The sequence below is a fragment of the Carlito syrichta genome, unplaced genomic scaffold, assembly GCF_000164805.1.
Source record: "Carlito syrichta isolate Samal-C Ts95f unplaced genomic scaffold, Tarsius_syrichta-2.0.1 Scaffold305556, whole genome shotgun sequence".
Taxonomy (NCBI): Eukaryota; Metazoa; Chordata; class Mammalia; order Primates; family Tarsiidae; genus Carlito; species Carlito syrichta.
In genome coordinates, this window is record NW_007249652.1 from 189,975 (window position 1) to 205,055 (window position 15,081).

General features: G+C 40.7%; 2 protein-coding genes across 2 annotated transcripts in view; one reads left to right on the top strand and one right to left on the bottom strand.

Moving 5' to 3' along the window:
* ZGRF1 (zinc finger GRF-type containing 1) overlaps positions 1-14,235 on the bottom strand; it is a 101,915-nt gene extending 87,680 nt beyond the window's left edge. Inside the window, exons 1-4 of the mRNA XM_021714271.1 lie at positions 14,093-14,235; positions 11,919-12,009; positions 10,764-10,844; positions 1,126-1,185 (exon numbers count right to left, since the gene is read on the bottom strand). Of these exons, the coding sequence (XP_021569946.1) occupies positions 1,126-1,185; positions 10,764-10,844; positions 11,919-11,939 (162 nt within the window). The 5' untranslated portion in view covers positions 11,940-12,009; positions 14,093-14,235. The remainder of the gene's footprint in view (positions 1-1,125; positions 1,186-10,763; positions 10,845-11,918; positions 12,010-14,092) is intronic.
* Positions 14,236-14,311: 76 nt separating this feature from the next.
* The window catches only part of LARP7 (La ribonucleoprotein domain family member 7), a gene marked incomplete at its 3' end in the record, with an annotated part of 17,306 nt that continues 16,536 nt past the window's right edge, over positions 14,312-15,081 (top strand). The window contains exon 1 of the mRNA XM_008061733.1: positions 14,312-14,479. The remainder of the gene's footprint in view (positions 14,480-15,081) is intronic.

The following is a 15,081-nucleotide window of genomic DNA, read 5'->3' on the forward strand; positions in this document are numbered from 1 at the left end:
CTCCGGCGATCCTTCCGCCTCAGCCTTCTGAGTAGCCGGAACTACAGGCGTACGCTACCACGCCTGGCTGATTTTTTGATTCATTGTAGAGATGAGGTCTCACCAAATTGCCCAGGCGGGTCTCAAACCCCCAGGCTCAGGCAATCCACTCACTTCAGCCTCCCAAGGCGCGGGATTACAGGCTGAGCCACCGAACCCGACTTATTTTTTTTTTTTTTTTTTTGAGTCAAGTTGCAGTCTTACTCTGTCGCCAAGGCTGGAGTGCAGTGGTATGATCACGGCTCACTGCAGCCTCAACAACCTAGGCTCAGGCGATCCTTCAGCCTCAGCCTCCTGAGTAGCTGGGGCTACAGACGGGTACAACTATGCCTGGCTAATTTTTTTTTACTTTTTGTAGAAACAACATCTCACTATGCTGCCCAGGCTGGTCTTAAAATTCTAGGCTCAAGCAATCCTCTCACCTTGGCCTCCTAAAGTGCTGGGATTACAGGCATGAGCCACATACCCAGCCTGCCTACGTAAATTATTTCTAATCTTCAGACCAACCCTGTAAAGTCTGCCTGTGATCTATATTTTACAGTAGAGAAGTTAGTCACAGAGAGGTTAGGTTAGCTAGGAAGTATTTGGAAGTGGGAAATGAACCTAGAATGATTAACACTAATATCCTCATTTTTTACACTAAAACATATGCCTTTAGCTCCCTTCCCTTCCTTTTTCCTCTTTTAGAGGGAAATCACAGACTAAATATTTAAGAAAATATGTAAATGGGAATATTTCACAAAATATTTCCCATGTGGATCTCTGCCTACCAAAAAAACATGTAGTAGAATTAGACTCAAGAGTCACTTTCTGGATTCAAATCCCAGCCCTCCTAAGCTACTGAAATGTTATGAACATGGGCAAGTTATTTAACCTTTCTGCACTGCACTCCTAAGCTATAAAACTCACAGCATTTTTGTAATGATTAAATGAAACAATATCTAAAAACTTTTTGCACAAAGTCTAGTTATAATAAATGCTCAACAAATAGTATTAGTATCATGATTACACTATTTAACAATATTTTATAAATTTGAAGACATTTTAAAATAATAACTTAAAAATAAGATGAACACATTAAAATACCTCAAGACTCTTAAGAAACAGACTCTCCAAACATGCTCCTTTGTCATCATATAAAATTGCCTGTATTAAAACAAAATAAATATTAAAAAGGAACAGAAAACACAATTCTGCTTTTAAACATCTTTGATAACAAATCTTCAATAACAAATAAAAAATTGTTATACAAGTAAATAATATAATGAAAAAATTATAAACTTTGTTTAACTTGGACTTAAAAGTGCATCTATTCTAAGGCAAGTCACAGGGGCTCACACCTGTAATCTCAGCAGTTTGGGAGGCTGAGGCAGGAGGATGGCTTGAGCCAAAGAGTTCAAGACCAGCCTAGGCAACATAGTGAGACCTCATTTCTACCAACAAAAAAAAAAAATTAGCTGGACACAGTGGCGCACACTGGTAGTCCTGCTACTCAGGAGGCTGAAGCAGGAGGATCAACTGAGTCCAGGAGGTCGAGGCTGCAGTGAGCCGTGATCGTGCCACTGCACTCTATCTGAGTAACAGTGAGATCCCCAACTCAAAAATAAAATAAAATAAAAAGAGAGAGTACAACTATTTTGAATGCTTGTTATGCATCAGTCTGTGTGAGAGTAAAGGTGTATACACAGGAAATTCAAGAACTTAATTCCTTCCAGGAAGTCTTGGAATGGAAAGACTTGCAAAGAAAATAGAATTAGGTAGAGCATGGGGGCTCATGTCTGTAATCCCAGAACTTTGGGAGGTGGAGGTGAAAGGACTGCCTGAGCCCAGGGATTCAAGACCAGTCTAGGCAACTTGGTGAGAGCTCATCTCTACAATAAATCAAGATATTAGCCAGGCATGGGGGCATGCACCTGTGGTCCCAGCTACTTGGAAGGCAGAGGGATTGTTTGAGCCCAGCAGGATGAGGCTGCAGTGGCCATGAGTGTGTCATTGCACTCCAGCCTGGGAGACAGAGTAAGACTCCAATTCAAAAAAACAAAAAAAGAAAATAGAATTAGAATGCATTAGAGGGGACAACAGAAGACAATTTAAGAGATTATTGTAAAGGGATAGTATGCAGAATCAGGGAGATGATTAGTGCTTATAATAAGATGTTGACAGCCGGACTTGGTGGCTCAGACTGTAATCCCAGCACTTTGAGAGGCCGAGGCAAGTGGATTGCCTGAACCCATGGGTTCGAGATCCGCTCAGGCAACTTGGCGAGACCTTGTCTCTACAATAAATCAAAAATTAGCCGGGCATGGTAGCGTGCACCTGTAATTCCGACTACTTGGAGGCTGAGGCGGAAGGATCGCCGGAGCCCAGCAGGTCGAGGCTGCAGTGGCCGGGAGCGTGCCACTGCACTCCAATCTAGACAACAGAGTGAGACTCCAACTCAACAACAACAACAAAAAAGATATTAACATATTATAAGACAATTGTTTATGAGATATGATTAAAACTTGTTAAATGTGAGGGATAAAGGAGAAAAAAGGAAATGAAGGTTATCATTTTCTGCCTTTCCTCTTGTGTCTCTAGCAGTTTTTCATAGCATTTTTTCCACTAGCCCCTTTAATATTGGTATTTCCATCACATTGGAAAACAGTTTGTCAATGTCTTAAAAGATTAAACATAGAGTTCCCACATGACCCAGCAATTCCACTCCTAGGTATATGAAGGGGGACCCCCCAAAAATTTACATATTTAAACTTCAGTCACCTTCAGGGTACTCTCTATTTGATACATCCACCTATAGAGATGCTTTTTCCACTGCTCAAGACAGTTTTTGAACTCATCAGTTTTTATGCTTTTGAGTGCTACTGCCTTTTTTTGTTCCACATTGGCAAAAGATTGCTCTTTGAGGACTTTTTTCATCCAGGAAAAAAAAAAAAAAAAAAACAGTCACCTGGGGCAAGGCCAGGTGAGTAAGGAGGGTAGGGCCTGGGGGTCATGCCATTTTTGGTTAAAAACTGCTGAACACTCAGCACAGTGTGGGCAGGTACATTGTAAACTGTGAAGAACTAGTTACCTGTTTGCCACAAAAAAATTCCCTGAAGCTGAACGCAGCCTCTCACAACAATGCTAGCTGGTACACTGATGACGAGGGATTCCTGGAACACTTATCTAGCTGGGAAAGCCTGCACTACAAGGAACCCACTCTCCAAAAGATAATTCCAGGTTTTTTGGGGTCCTACTCATATACTCAAGAGAAATAAAAACATATATCTACACAAAAAGTTGCAAACAAATGCTCATAGCATCATTAATCATAATAACTGAAAAACAGAAACAACTCAAATGTATATAAACTGATGAATGGATAAATAAAATATGATACACCAGGCGAGGTGCAGCAGCATGCACCTTTAATCCTAGTTACTCCAACTACTCTGGAGGCTGAGGGTGGGAGGATCATTTCAATCCAGGAACTAGAGACCAGCCTGGGCAACATAATGAGACCCTGCCATCTCTAAAAGAATTCTTGAAAATGAGCTGGATGTGGTGGTGCATGCCTATAGACTCTGCTGCTCTGGAGGTTGAGGCAGGAGAATCACTTGAGTCCAGGAGTCTGAGACTGCAGTAGATATGATTGTGCCACTGTACTCCAGCGTCAGTGACAAAGCAAGACCTTGTTTCTTAAAAACAAAACCAAAAAAATGATCTATCCATACAATGGAATATTATTCAGCAATAAAGAGGAATAAAGTATTGATACTTTATTACAAGGTTCAACATGGATGAACCTTGAAATTATGCAGAGGCTGGGTGCAGTGGCTCACACCTGTCTGTAATCTCAGCACTTTGGGAGCAACATTGAGGTGAGAGTATTATCTGAGCCCAGGGGTTTGAGGCCATCCTGGGCAACTTGGTGAAAACTTGTCTCTACAATAAATCAAGAAAAATTAGCCAGGCTACTTGAAAGGCTGAAGTGGAGCCAGGCTTGTGGCTCAGCCTGTAATCCCAGCACTTTGGGAGGCTGAGGTGAGTGGATTGCATGAATCTGTGGGTTCGAGACCAGCCTGGGCAACTTGGCGAGACCTCATCTCTACAATAAATTTTTTAAAAATTAGCCGGGTGTGGTAGTGCGCACCTGTAATTCCAGCTACCTGGAAGGCTGAGACGGAAGGATTGCTGGAGCCCAGCAGGTTGAGGCTGCGGTGGCCGGGAGCATGCCACTGCACTCCAGTCTGGGTGACAGAGTGAGACTCCAACTCAAAAAAAAAAAGAAAGGCTGAGGTGGAAGGATCGCCCGAGCCCAGCGGTCAAGGCTGCAGGGGCTGTGAGTATTCCATTGCACTCCAGCCTGGGAAACAGAGTGAGACTCCAACTCAAAAAAAAAAAAAAAAAGAAAATACTATGCTAAAGAAGTTATTCTCTGAAGACTGCATATTATACACTTTCATTCACGAGTGGTGTCCAGAATAGGCAAATCTATAGGGAGAATAAGTAGATTCGTGTTTGCTTAGGGTGGTGGCTAGAGGCTGGGTGCTGAGCAGTAACTGCTAATGGGCATGAGACTCTCTAGGGAGTGACACAAAGATACTAAATTTAAATTGTGCTGATGGCTACAAAACTTGATGAATATACTAAACACCAATGAACGGGTGAATTGAAAGTGGTGTGAATTATATTATCTCAATAAAGCTATTTAAAAAATTAGTATTCTTGTTCCTCTGTTCTTTCATTCTATACTCCCTCCCTGAGCACTGCTATCCATATAAATCAGATTATGCTATGCTTCTGCTCAAATCATTTCCATGTCTCCACAGCTCCCTAAGAATAAGAACAAAAGTTCTTTCAGTAGCCAACAGGCTTACATAATCCCCTTCATCTCCAGTCCCACCCCTGCTAACTCTGCTCCAACCACACTGATGGCCTCACTATTGCCTTACCCACCAGACATACATATTCATTTAATTTACTGATCTGACTCCTCCATATTATTTCCATAAAGTAGGGACTTAGCTGTTTTGTCCCCTGCTGTGTCTCCTACAACAGTGTATACTTTACTCAGATACTCAAAAAATATTAGCTGAATAAATGAATCCAACAGCTTCAAATACCATATAAAAGCCAAGAATTTCCAATCTACACTAGTGCCCAGAACTCCTTCCTGCCTTCCAGGTCTCTACAGTCAACTACTTGAGTGTTTCCATGATACTTCCAATTTAATTTGTTCAAAATGGAACTCAAAATCTTTCCTGTTCACATTAACTTATTTTTCTTTTTGAAATATCTCATTCCAGTACCAAATCAAAATACAGAAACCTAAAAGTCATTCTGGAGTCTCCTCTCACCTTCTACAGCCAAGACCTAAAGATGCTATAGTATCTTCACAATTTCTTTCTAATCATCCTTTTTCTCCATTGCTACTGCTAATGCCTGCTTAGTCATTCCTCCATCACTTTTTATCTAGATTATTCTACAGCCTCTTTACTACAAGTCTTCCTAAATCCAATATGACTTCATCCTACACAACTTTTACATTGCTGCCAAAGTGATCTTTTTAAAATACAAATATGTGTCACTCTTCTGTTCATAATTCTTCACCAGCTCCTCAGGCTGAGCACACAGAATCATTCGTGATATGATCATTCTACCTCTTTAGATTTATTTTGCATCATTTCCCTATTTGGGCCCTTCATTCCAGCCATATTTAATTGCTATATCTCCCCACATTTCACACATTCATGTTGGTATGACCATAATACCATCTTCAGCTCTCTTCCCCCAACTTATCAATTTTGTTTACAAAACAAAATAAAAAAATATTCTTCATCTGGAAAGACTTCTCGGAACTGGAGTGAGATTCAGATGTCTCTCCTTGTAATCTCATAGAATATTAAGCATACATATTATAATCCTTATGTCCTTAGTCAAAAATTAGACAAAAGTCCCCTGAAGACAAGAACTATAATAATAAATTACCATTTATTGTGTGCTTAGGATGTGGCAGGTACTTTGTTAAAGGCTTTATAAGTGTCTCATTTAACGCTTCAGGGAATTTTATGAAGGATCATTTTCTTCACTTTACAAAGAAGAGGATAGAGGCATGGTGGCTCACAACTATAATCCCCACTTTGGGAGATGGAAGCAAGAGGATTGCCTGAGCCCCAGGGTTCAAGACTAGCCTAGGCAACGTGGCGAGACCTTGTCTCTACAAGAAAATGAAAAATTAGCTGGGTGTGGTGGTGGACGCCCGTGGTTCCAGCTACTTGGAAGGCTGAGGCAGAAGGATCGCCTGAGCCCAGCAGGTCAAGGCTGTGGTGGCTATGAGCATGCCACTGCACTCCAGCCTGGGTGACAGAGTGAGAAACCGACTCAAAAAAAAAAAAGACTATTAATTTGCCTAAGTTTACACATCTAATAAGTAGTGAATGGCCAGGATTGAAACTAAGATCTATTTGATATTTGATGTTAACTGCTCTTTTACCTTGCCTCCACATCTCTTATTTGACTTTTCCCACTGTCTACCAGCAATGTATTTGATTGATGATTTAATTAATGGAAGGTAAACAATTTTGACAATTAGAATTTGGACAGGCAGAGAGAAAAACATTACTAGCAAGAGAAGAGTACAAGCAATAGCTTGGATTTGGGAATGAGGGTGTTATTTAGGATATAATGACATAATTAACTTTCCTGGATCAGAAAAAATTTCGGGCTCATGTTAATTTACCTTGTTTTCCTAAAGCCTACTGTGTGAGGTATATAATGGGCACTCAACAAATGTACACTATGGTTTAAGATAAACACTAGCATGACCATAATATTGTAATTTGGAACCAGAACACATGAAGAACATGCAAAATCCAATCAGATGGCTCTTAAATATCTACAGGATTTTAAAGACATTGGCTTTAAACAAATAGGCAGAATATAAAAGAAAAAATTATATAGAATAGCATCAGATAGTGAATGAATTAATTAGTGTAAGACAGGTAATTAAATATATATATAAACGTGGACAGTCCTGGACATTCATCTATTCAAATCAAAAGAATTAGATAATGACATGACTTGCACATAAAGATATCAACTATGCCGGGCTCAGTGGCTCAGCCTGTAATCCCACACCTTGGGAGGCTGAGGTGAGTGAATTGCCTGAGCCCGCGGGTTCGAGACCCACCCGGGCAACTTGGCGAGCCCTCATCTCTAAAATAAATCAAAAATTAGCCGGGTGTGGTAGCGCGCGCCTGTAGTTCCAGGTACTTGGAAGGCTGAGGTGGAAGGATTGCCGGAGCCCAGCAAGTTGAGGCTGCGGTGGCCGGAACGGCCACTGCACTCCGGTCTGGGCGACACAGTAACTCCAACTCAAAAAATAAAAAAGATATCAACTATGAGATCAACCCTTTAAAATGCATAGACTTGGAGATCCTGTTGTTACTAGAACTAAATACAAGACTCAATTTGTCCCTTGATGATGCTGGTAGTTACCCTGATTATCTAAACTCCTGGGTTTCAAGTCCCAGTCCAAAATCTTATTAGCAACCTCATTTCACTGATATGATAATTCCAATTTTCACTAGGGATAGTATCACTTTTTCACTCAATAGGAAAGTGCCTTGTAACTCCTGGAACTGGATATAGTAATAATAAGGTATTCAAAACAAAAGTACCACATTTTTTAAATAGGATCATGAATAGGTTTTAGTAAATAGGCAGTCTGATATTAGGTAATCTAATATTCAAAGCATGTGTGTTATTTCTAATTTTTAAAAGTTTATTTTAAGAGGTACTAGTAATATTTTAGAAAATTTACATTTTAAATGCATCTAACAAATTAGTTTTATGACTCCAACTTAAAATTTGTAATTGAGAAGCTCATTTTGGAAATTTAACCTTTCTTTTTTTTTTTTGAGTTGGAGTCTCACTCCATCGCCCAGGCTGGAGCACAGTGGCACACTCCCAGTCACCGCAGCCTCGACCTGCTGGGCTCCGGCAATCCTTCTGCCTCGGCCTTCCAAGTAGCCGGAACTACAGGCGTGCACTCCCATGCCCGGCTAGTTTTTAAATTTATTTTAGAGATGAGGTCTCACCAAGTTGCCTGGGTAAACCCACAGACTCAGGCAATCCACTCACCTCAGTCTCCCAAAATGCTGGGATTACAGGCTGCGCCACCGAGCCCAGCCATGAAATTTAACTCTTTAATTGAAAGGAAGGGGTAAGTAAATGTTATTATAGGTTTATAAACAGTGTTAGAAACGCAAAAGGTGGCCGTGCGGTGGTTCACGCCTATAATCCCAGCACTTTGGGAGGTTGAGGTGAGAGGACTGCTTGAGCCCACAGGTTTGAGACCAGCCTGAACAACTTGTAAGATCTCATCTATACAATAAATCAAAAAATTAGCCAAGTAGGGTGGCGCATGCCTGTAGTTTCAGGTATTTGCAGGTCGATGCTGTGGTGGCCGTGAGCGTTCCACTGCACTTCAGCCTGGGAGACAGGGTGAGACTCCAACTCCAAAAAACAAAAATAAACTTAAACAGCTTTAAGATTAACTATATTTCATTCATTTAATTTATTAGAATTACTAGAAATACTTGGGACATTTTAGTTTGTTGGGGCAACTAAAATGCTAAAGAAGAAAAATAAAATACTTTAAATTTATAAATTTAATTTAAAATGTTTAAAGGAAATTATATCTGTTAATAGACTGATTATTTAAAAGCATTTAGCATTTCAACTTAAGTTGATTAAACATTCAGCCAAGGCCAGAGTCGGTGGGTCAGCCTATAATCCCAGTACTTTGGGAGGCTAAGGCAAGTCGATTGCCTGAGCCCACGGGTTTGAAACTAGCCTGGGCAACTTGGCGAACCTCGTCTCTACAAAAAATCAAAAATTAGCCTAGCGTGGTAGCGCACACCTGTAGTTCTGGCTACTTGGAAGGCTGAGGCATAAGGATCACCGGAGCCAAGCAAGTCGAGACTGTGGTAGCCATGAGCCTGCCACAATCCAGCCTGGGCAACAGAGTGACTCCAACGCAAAAAAAAATAAAAAATAAACGTTAAGCCAAGACTCCACTGAAAGTAACTGTTAAACTTAACTAGGTTTATAAATTTAACAGGATTACATAAATTGAACCTTAATATGTAAGGTAAAAATATATTTTTTAATTTGCTGCTTTAGTAAATTAAATATAAATAAATCTTAAGAAATAATAGTAAACAGTCTTTATTCAAAAGCCTTCCTCAGTGATAACCTCACAATGACAGATAAGTAGAATAAGAACAGAATATGGATATTTTAACTGTTAGAATGAAGAATATGGACTTCATTCAGGAGGCCACGGATATCATTAAAATGTCCTATATAATATTATCAACTCAGCTTACTAAAGTTCTTTTTTTAAATTAGTAATATGAAGAGAGATAGTAGAATGGTTAGGATATAAGCTCTGGATCCAAAAAGCCTGGGTTAACATATGACTCTTCCACTTTCTAGCTGTGAGACCCTTGGGCAAGTTACTTCATCTCTCAGTGCCTCTATGTCACCATCAGTATATATATATATATTAGCCAGGGCAAGGTAGCACACGCTTGTAGCTCTGGCATTTGGAAGGCTGAGGTGGAAGGTTTGTCTGAGGCCATCAGGTCCACGCTGGGGTGGCCGTGAGCATGCCACTGCATTCCAGCCTGGGCGACAGAGTGAGACTCTGACTCAAAAAGAAAAAAAAAAAGTATTATGCCTAGCTTATAGTAAGTAGTTTTTTGGGTTTTTTCTGAGTCAAGATCTCATTCTGTTGCCCAGAATGCTGGAGCGTAGTGGCATGATCACGGTTCATCATAGCTTCAACCTCCTGGGCACAGGCAATCCTGCCTTAACCCTTCAAGTAGCTGAGATTTCAGGCATGCGCTACAAAGCCTGCTTTTTTTTTTTTTTTTTTTTTGTAGTAAGCATTTTAATATAAATTTTCAAAAATCAAAACATTTAATAATACTGGCTGAATTTTTGTATTTTTTATTTTTAATTACTATGGTTACAAAATAGTTGTATATACTTATGGGGTACGTGTGATGTTTTGATAAAGGTATATAATGTACAATAATCATATCAGGGTAATTAGGGTTATCTATCACCTCAAGCATTTATCATTTCTCTGTTAGGTACATTCTGATTCCATTCTTCGAGTTATTTTGAAAATAAACAATACATTGTTGTTAACTATAATCACTCTGTCATGCTACCAAATACAAGATCTTATTTATTCTTTCTATCCTTTACTGAACTATTTTTATAATGCACAAAGTAACCACTGTGATACGGGGAATCATCTCACATTTTATCTTCTACAGCGTTTTGGTTTTTTTTTGGTTTTTTGTTTTTTGAGTCGGAGTCTCACTCTGTCACCCAGGCTGGAGTGCTGTGGCACTCTCACAGTCACCACAGCCTTGACCTGCTGGGCTCAGGTGATCCTTCTGTCTCAGCCTTGCAAGTAGCTGGAACTGCAGGCATGCACAACCATGACCAGCTAATTTTCCTTATTTATCATAGAGACGAGGTCTCACCAAGTTGCCCAGGTTGGTCCTGAACCCCTGGACTCAGACAATCTGCCCCGGCACCCCCACCTCCCAAAGTGCTGGGATTACTGGCTTGAGTCACCACACCCAGCCTACAGAGTTTTCGTAATATTCAATCAGAAAGCAAGAACATAGCCCTTGTCCTCTCAACTGCTTAACACTTACTTTGTTTCCTAAGTGAGTGAGCTTCAAAATTCCATCTTGCCACACTTTTGACTTCTTCATCTTTTGATGAGTATATAGGACCTTATTTCCAAAAGTACAAAAGTAATGTTTTATATTTATATACATTCGACAGGTACTTTATATATCCCTCCTAAATACAAAAAAATTCAAGACATCCTTTACATAATAAAAGCATATACAAGTATGCTATGTCAATTTTAAATGTTTTTAAATAAAGGTACTGATATCATGACAATAACAACACTAAACATTAATTAAAAGACAAAGAGAAGAAGGAAGAAAGAAAGAAAACTAGGTAGTAAAAGGCAGAGGAAGAAAGAAAGGAGAGAAAAAAATTCAAGGACAAAATAGAAATGTTACATGAACAACAAAGATAATTTTGAGCTTCCTAGCCATCATCAGTGGGAAACAAACATTGTTGAGTTATAATGATGTGATGTTGAATACTCATGATCTGTGTGGTCCAGAGATTTCTGGAGGTCAATAAGACCTTTACAGGCATCTATGAGGTCAAAACTATTTTCATGATGTTATTTGTCTTTTCACCCTCATTCCTTCAGTGGTGCAGAATGGAGTTTCCCAGGATTATGTATATGCAATGTTGCAATTTTTAACTCCAACTGAAAGCCAAAGCAAATATGACAATCCGCTTGTCTTCTATTAAGTCAAACAATAACTATTTTTTTAATTTCTGTTTTAACTTCTAATATGAAAAACATTGACATAAGCCGGATACACAAAAGTTCTGTGGGGTCCTAAAAATGTTTTAGAGCATAAAAGGGTCTTGAGATCAAATAGTATGAGAACCACTAATCTAGACAGAAGAGAATTCATTAAGAGAAAGAAATTGTTTCCTGGTCCCAAGCTTCCAAATAATTTGTTACAAAGGACTTTGTATAACAATCATGAATAGGTAAGAGATAGGGTTGCCAGGTAAAATATAGTGCAATATGTAGACATGCAAAAATATCTGTTGTGTATCTGAAATTCAAATTTAACTAGGTGTCTTGTTTTTTGTTTTTTATTTTGTTTTCTCTAAACCCAGCAACCCTAGCAAGATGTTTGTGAAGGGTCTTTGAAAGAAGAAAGAGAGGGAGGAAATTTAACCAAATTATGAAAAATGATAACACTTACAATAAATTCTTGGCTTTCCATTGTTTCTTTTGAAGTTAAATACCAGTCAGGTCCAGAAAACAATAAATGGTTATTCAACTGTTTGTACCACCTAAAACTAAAAATGACAGAATATTCAACCCTGATGAAAAGAATAAGCATTAACTATAATTTTTGCCAATAAACACTTGACTAGAGACATGTATCAAAGAGTTCCAAGACAATCTAACTACCAAGGTAAGCAGTAAAAGTGAAGCCGGGCTCGGTGGCTCAGCCTGTAATCCCGAGCCTTGGGAGGCTGAGGTGAGTGGACTGCCTCAGCCCGCGGGTTCGAGACGCGCCTGGGCAGGCGAGACCACATCTCTACAATAAATCAAAAATTTAGCCGGGTGTGGTAGCGCAAGCCTGTAGCTCCAGCTACTTGGAAGGCTGAGGCGGAAGGATCGCCGGAGCCCAGCAGGTCGAGGCTGCGGTGGCCGGGAGCAGCCACTGCACTCCAGTCTGGGCGATAGAGTGAGACTCCAACTCAAAAAAAATTTAAAAAAACAGTAAAAGTGATGACATTCTGTGAAAAAAGAATTTGCCAAGTAAAGAGAAAACTAAGTAAACATATATAAATAATTAGTAGTCTGAAAACATTTTTTTCAGGTGCTCATAATCTGGTTTTCCCCTCCACATGCTTGGTTCTCTACAGCGCAAATTCAATTTTTAAAGTTTTCTGAATTGCTATGGTCACCACAAGATGGCCCCCTTGTGTTTTAAATGTTTCCTTCTACAGCTTAGTGTTAATATACCTCTGTATCTGAGATCAAATACATATTCTATAATACCTCTGCAACAAAAAAATCTTTTCAATACGATTACAACAGGTACAGTAGTTAAGCTATGCTATTGGATAAAATTGTAATTTGTGCATAAATCTGGAAATCTAAAATCACTAATGGTGACTCGCAGAGATGCCAAAGAAAGAAACATTTTTTCTTTTTCCTAAATTGGTTCTAAAGATATCATCCCTGGACCAACAGCATCACCTGGAAGTTAGTTTAAAATGCAAATTTTCAGGTCTTATTCTTGCCCTATTAAATCAGGAAGTATGAAGTTGAGACCCAATACTCTGTGTTTTAATAAGCCCTCCAAGTGATGGTGATGTATGCTCAAGTTTGAGAACACAAACTTGGTCTATAAGGATTCAATAAAGCTATAATGTGAGATTCTGAGTTCAGTTCCTTGTATTCAAGTGAAGAGCAAGGATAAAACATTTTCTTCAAGTAACCTGCCCACTTCTGTCAGACAAACCAACTGCTGACCCATCTCTAACAGGTGAAAGATTAATTTGCGACATTTTAAAAGTTGTGTGGAGATCCAGATGGTCTGTGAAAATTATATATCTGTGAAAATTATATATGTACATACATGCATATACATATACCTACACGCATTCATATACATACACGCGTTATTGTGCTGATATATATATGTGTACATTTTATATGCGTATATCCATAGATAAAACTCAATGTTCCCAGGTAAAATATGAGCCATCCTCCCTGTTAAAAATGACAAAATGCTTTTAACCCTTCTGTTTCTGAACAGGCAGGATTTTTCGAACCTAAACCTAAACTTCCAAATGTTTCAGATTAAAAAGTTTCAGAGTCAATAATTTAACATCTTGTTAAGAATCCATTCAGTCCCAATAACCAAAGGAGGTCGGGTGCGGTGGCTCACACCTGTAATCTCAGCACTTTGGGAGGCCGAAGCGAAAGGATTACTTGAGTCCAGGAGTTCGAGACCAGCCTGTGAAACATTGTGAGACCTCGTCTCTATTTAAAAAATAATAATAAATAAATGACCAAAGGAACCGCACATTTCATTTGCCACGACTCTAATAACCATGATCGTGTGTCACTAAATGGTAATGGAGACTTGATGAGTGCTACAAACAGCAAAACCCTCTTTGGTCCTCATACGTAGGTGAAATTGCAAAGCAGGGGCTGGGAAAAGGGGAGCTCAAGCACTAATCATTACACGCATCCGAGCCAGCCGTGACTGTTACCCCCAGTCTTGGTCCAAACAGCATCCTTCCTGGTTCGCTTCTTATGGAGTAGATTCTTTAGTACCTTCGCCCCAAATCGCTCACGTGTCCCCGCCTATCCACCCTTCATTCCCAGGGAACCCCGAGAAACACTTCACTTCACCTGTCCCAATGCACAAAATCCACTTTCGAATTTCTCCCGCGAAGGAGCGTGACGTCATTAACCCGGAAGCGCACCAGTCGAGGACCCACTCCTCAGCCCGCCCACCGCAGCCTCAGTCGGCACCGCCTTTTCAAGCCGCCAATCAGATTCTCCTTTGGCTCCGGGCTCCCTCAGCCGGCGCGTTCTGATGCTCCGCCCTCCCTGAGCCGGCCCTAGCCTGTGACGTCAAGCGCGGGCGCCCTGCCTCCGGGCCCGTCTTTCTTGAAGAGGACGAGAGAATGTTGTCGCTCATCCTATGACGCGAAAGCAACCACGACTATAAGGATCGGGAGACGGAAGGGGCTGAAGAACGCAGTACCTGACCCTGTATTTTGAGAGTTGAACGGAGTAAGTTACAAATGGCCTGTAGGATCACTCAGGCTGGGTGGAGTCTAAATTCTTCTGAGTCCTTTTTGCAGTCCATCCTGTCGACTGCGGTCCTTCTCACCCCGCCCTCTCCCACTACCCTTCCGTTCGCTCGGTCTTGTTCTCTCTGCGCATGCGCAGAAATCCTCGGGTGGCGCTTGTAGTTCCTGTTTCCAGCGAGTGAGGGCGTGTCGTGCCCCGGCGCTGCGAGGTTTGGGGTGCGCCCAGCCCTGGACGACGTCCGTGCGGAAGTACGGGTGCCGAGAGAAACAGAAGGGAGTAGGGAAAGTGCCTTATTTCTCAGGTTGAAGTCACACTTTGGCTGACAAGGCATAGCAAATGTGAGGGCTTACATTCCAAAAATTGTCGTTTTCTGGCCAGGGGCGATGATTCACGCCTGTTGTCCCAGCACTCTGGAGGCAGAGCCGGGAGGATCGTTTGAGACCAGCCTGGGCAACCTAGTGAGACCTCATCTCCGGGCCTGGTTGTCCGTGCCTGTAGTCCTAGTTACACGGGAGGCTGAAGCAGGAAGATCGTTTGAGCTTAGGAGTTCAAGGCTGCAGTGAGCTATGATCGCGCCACTA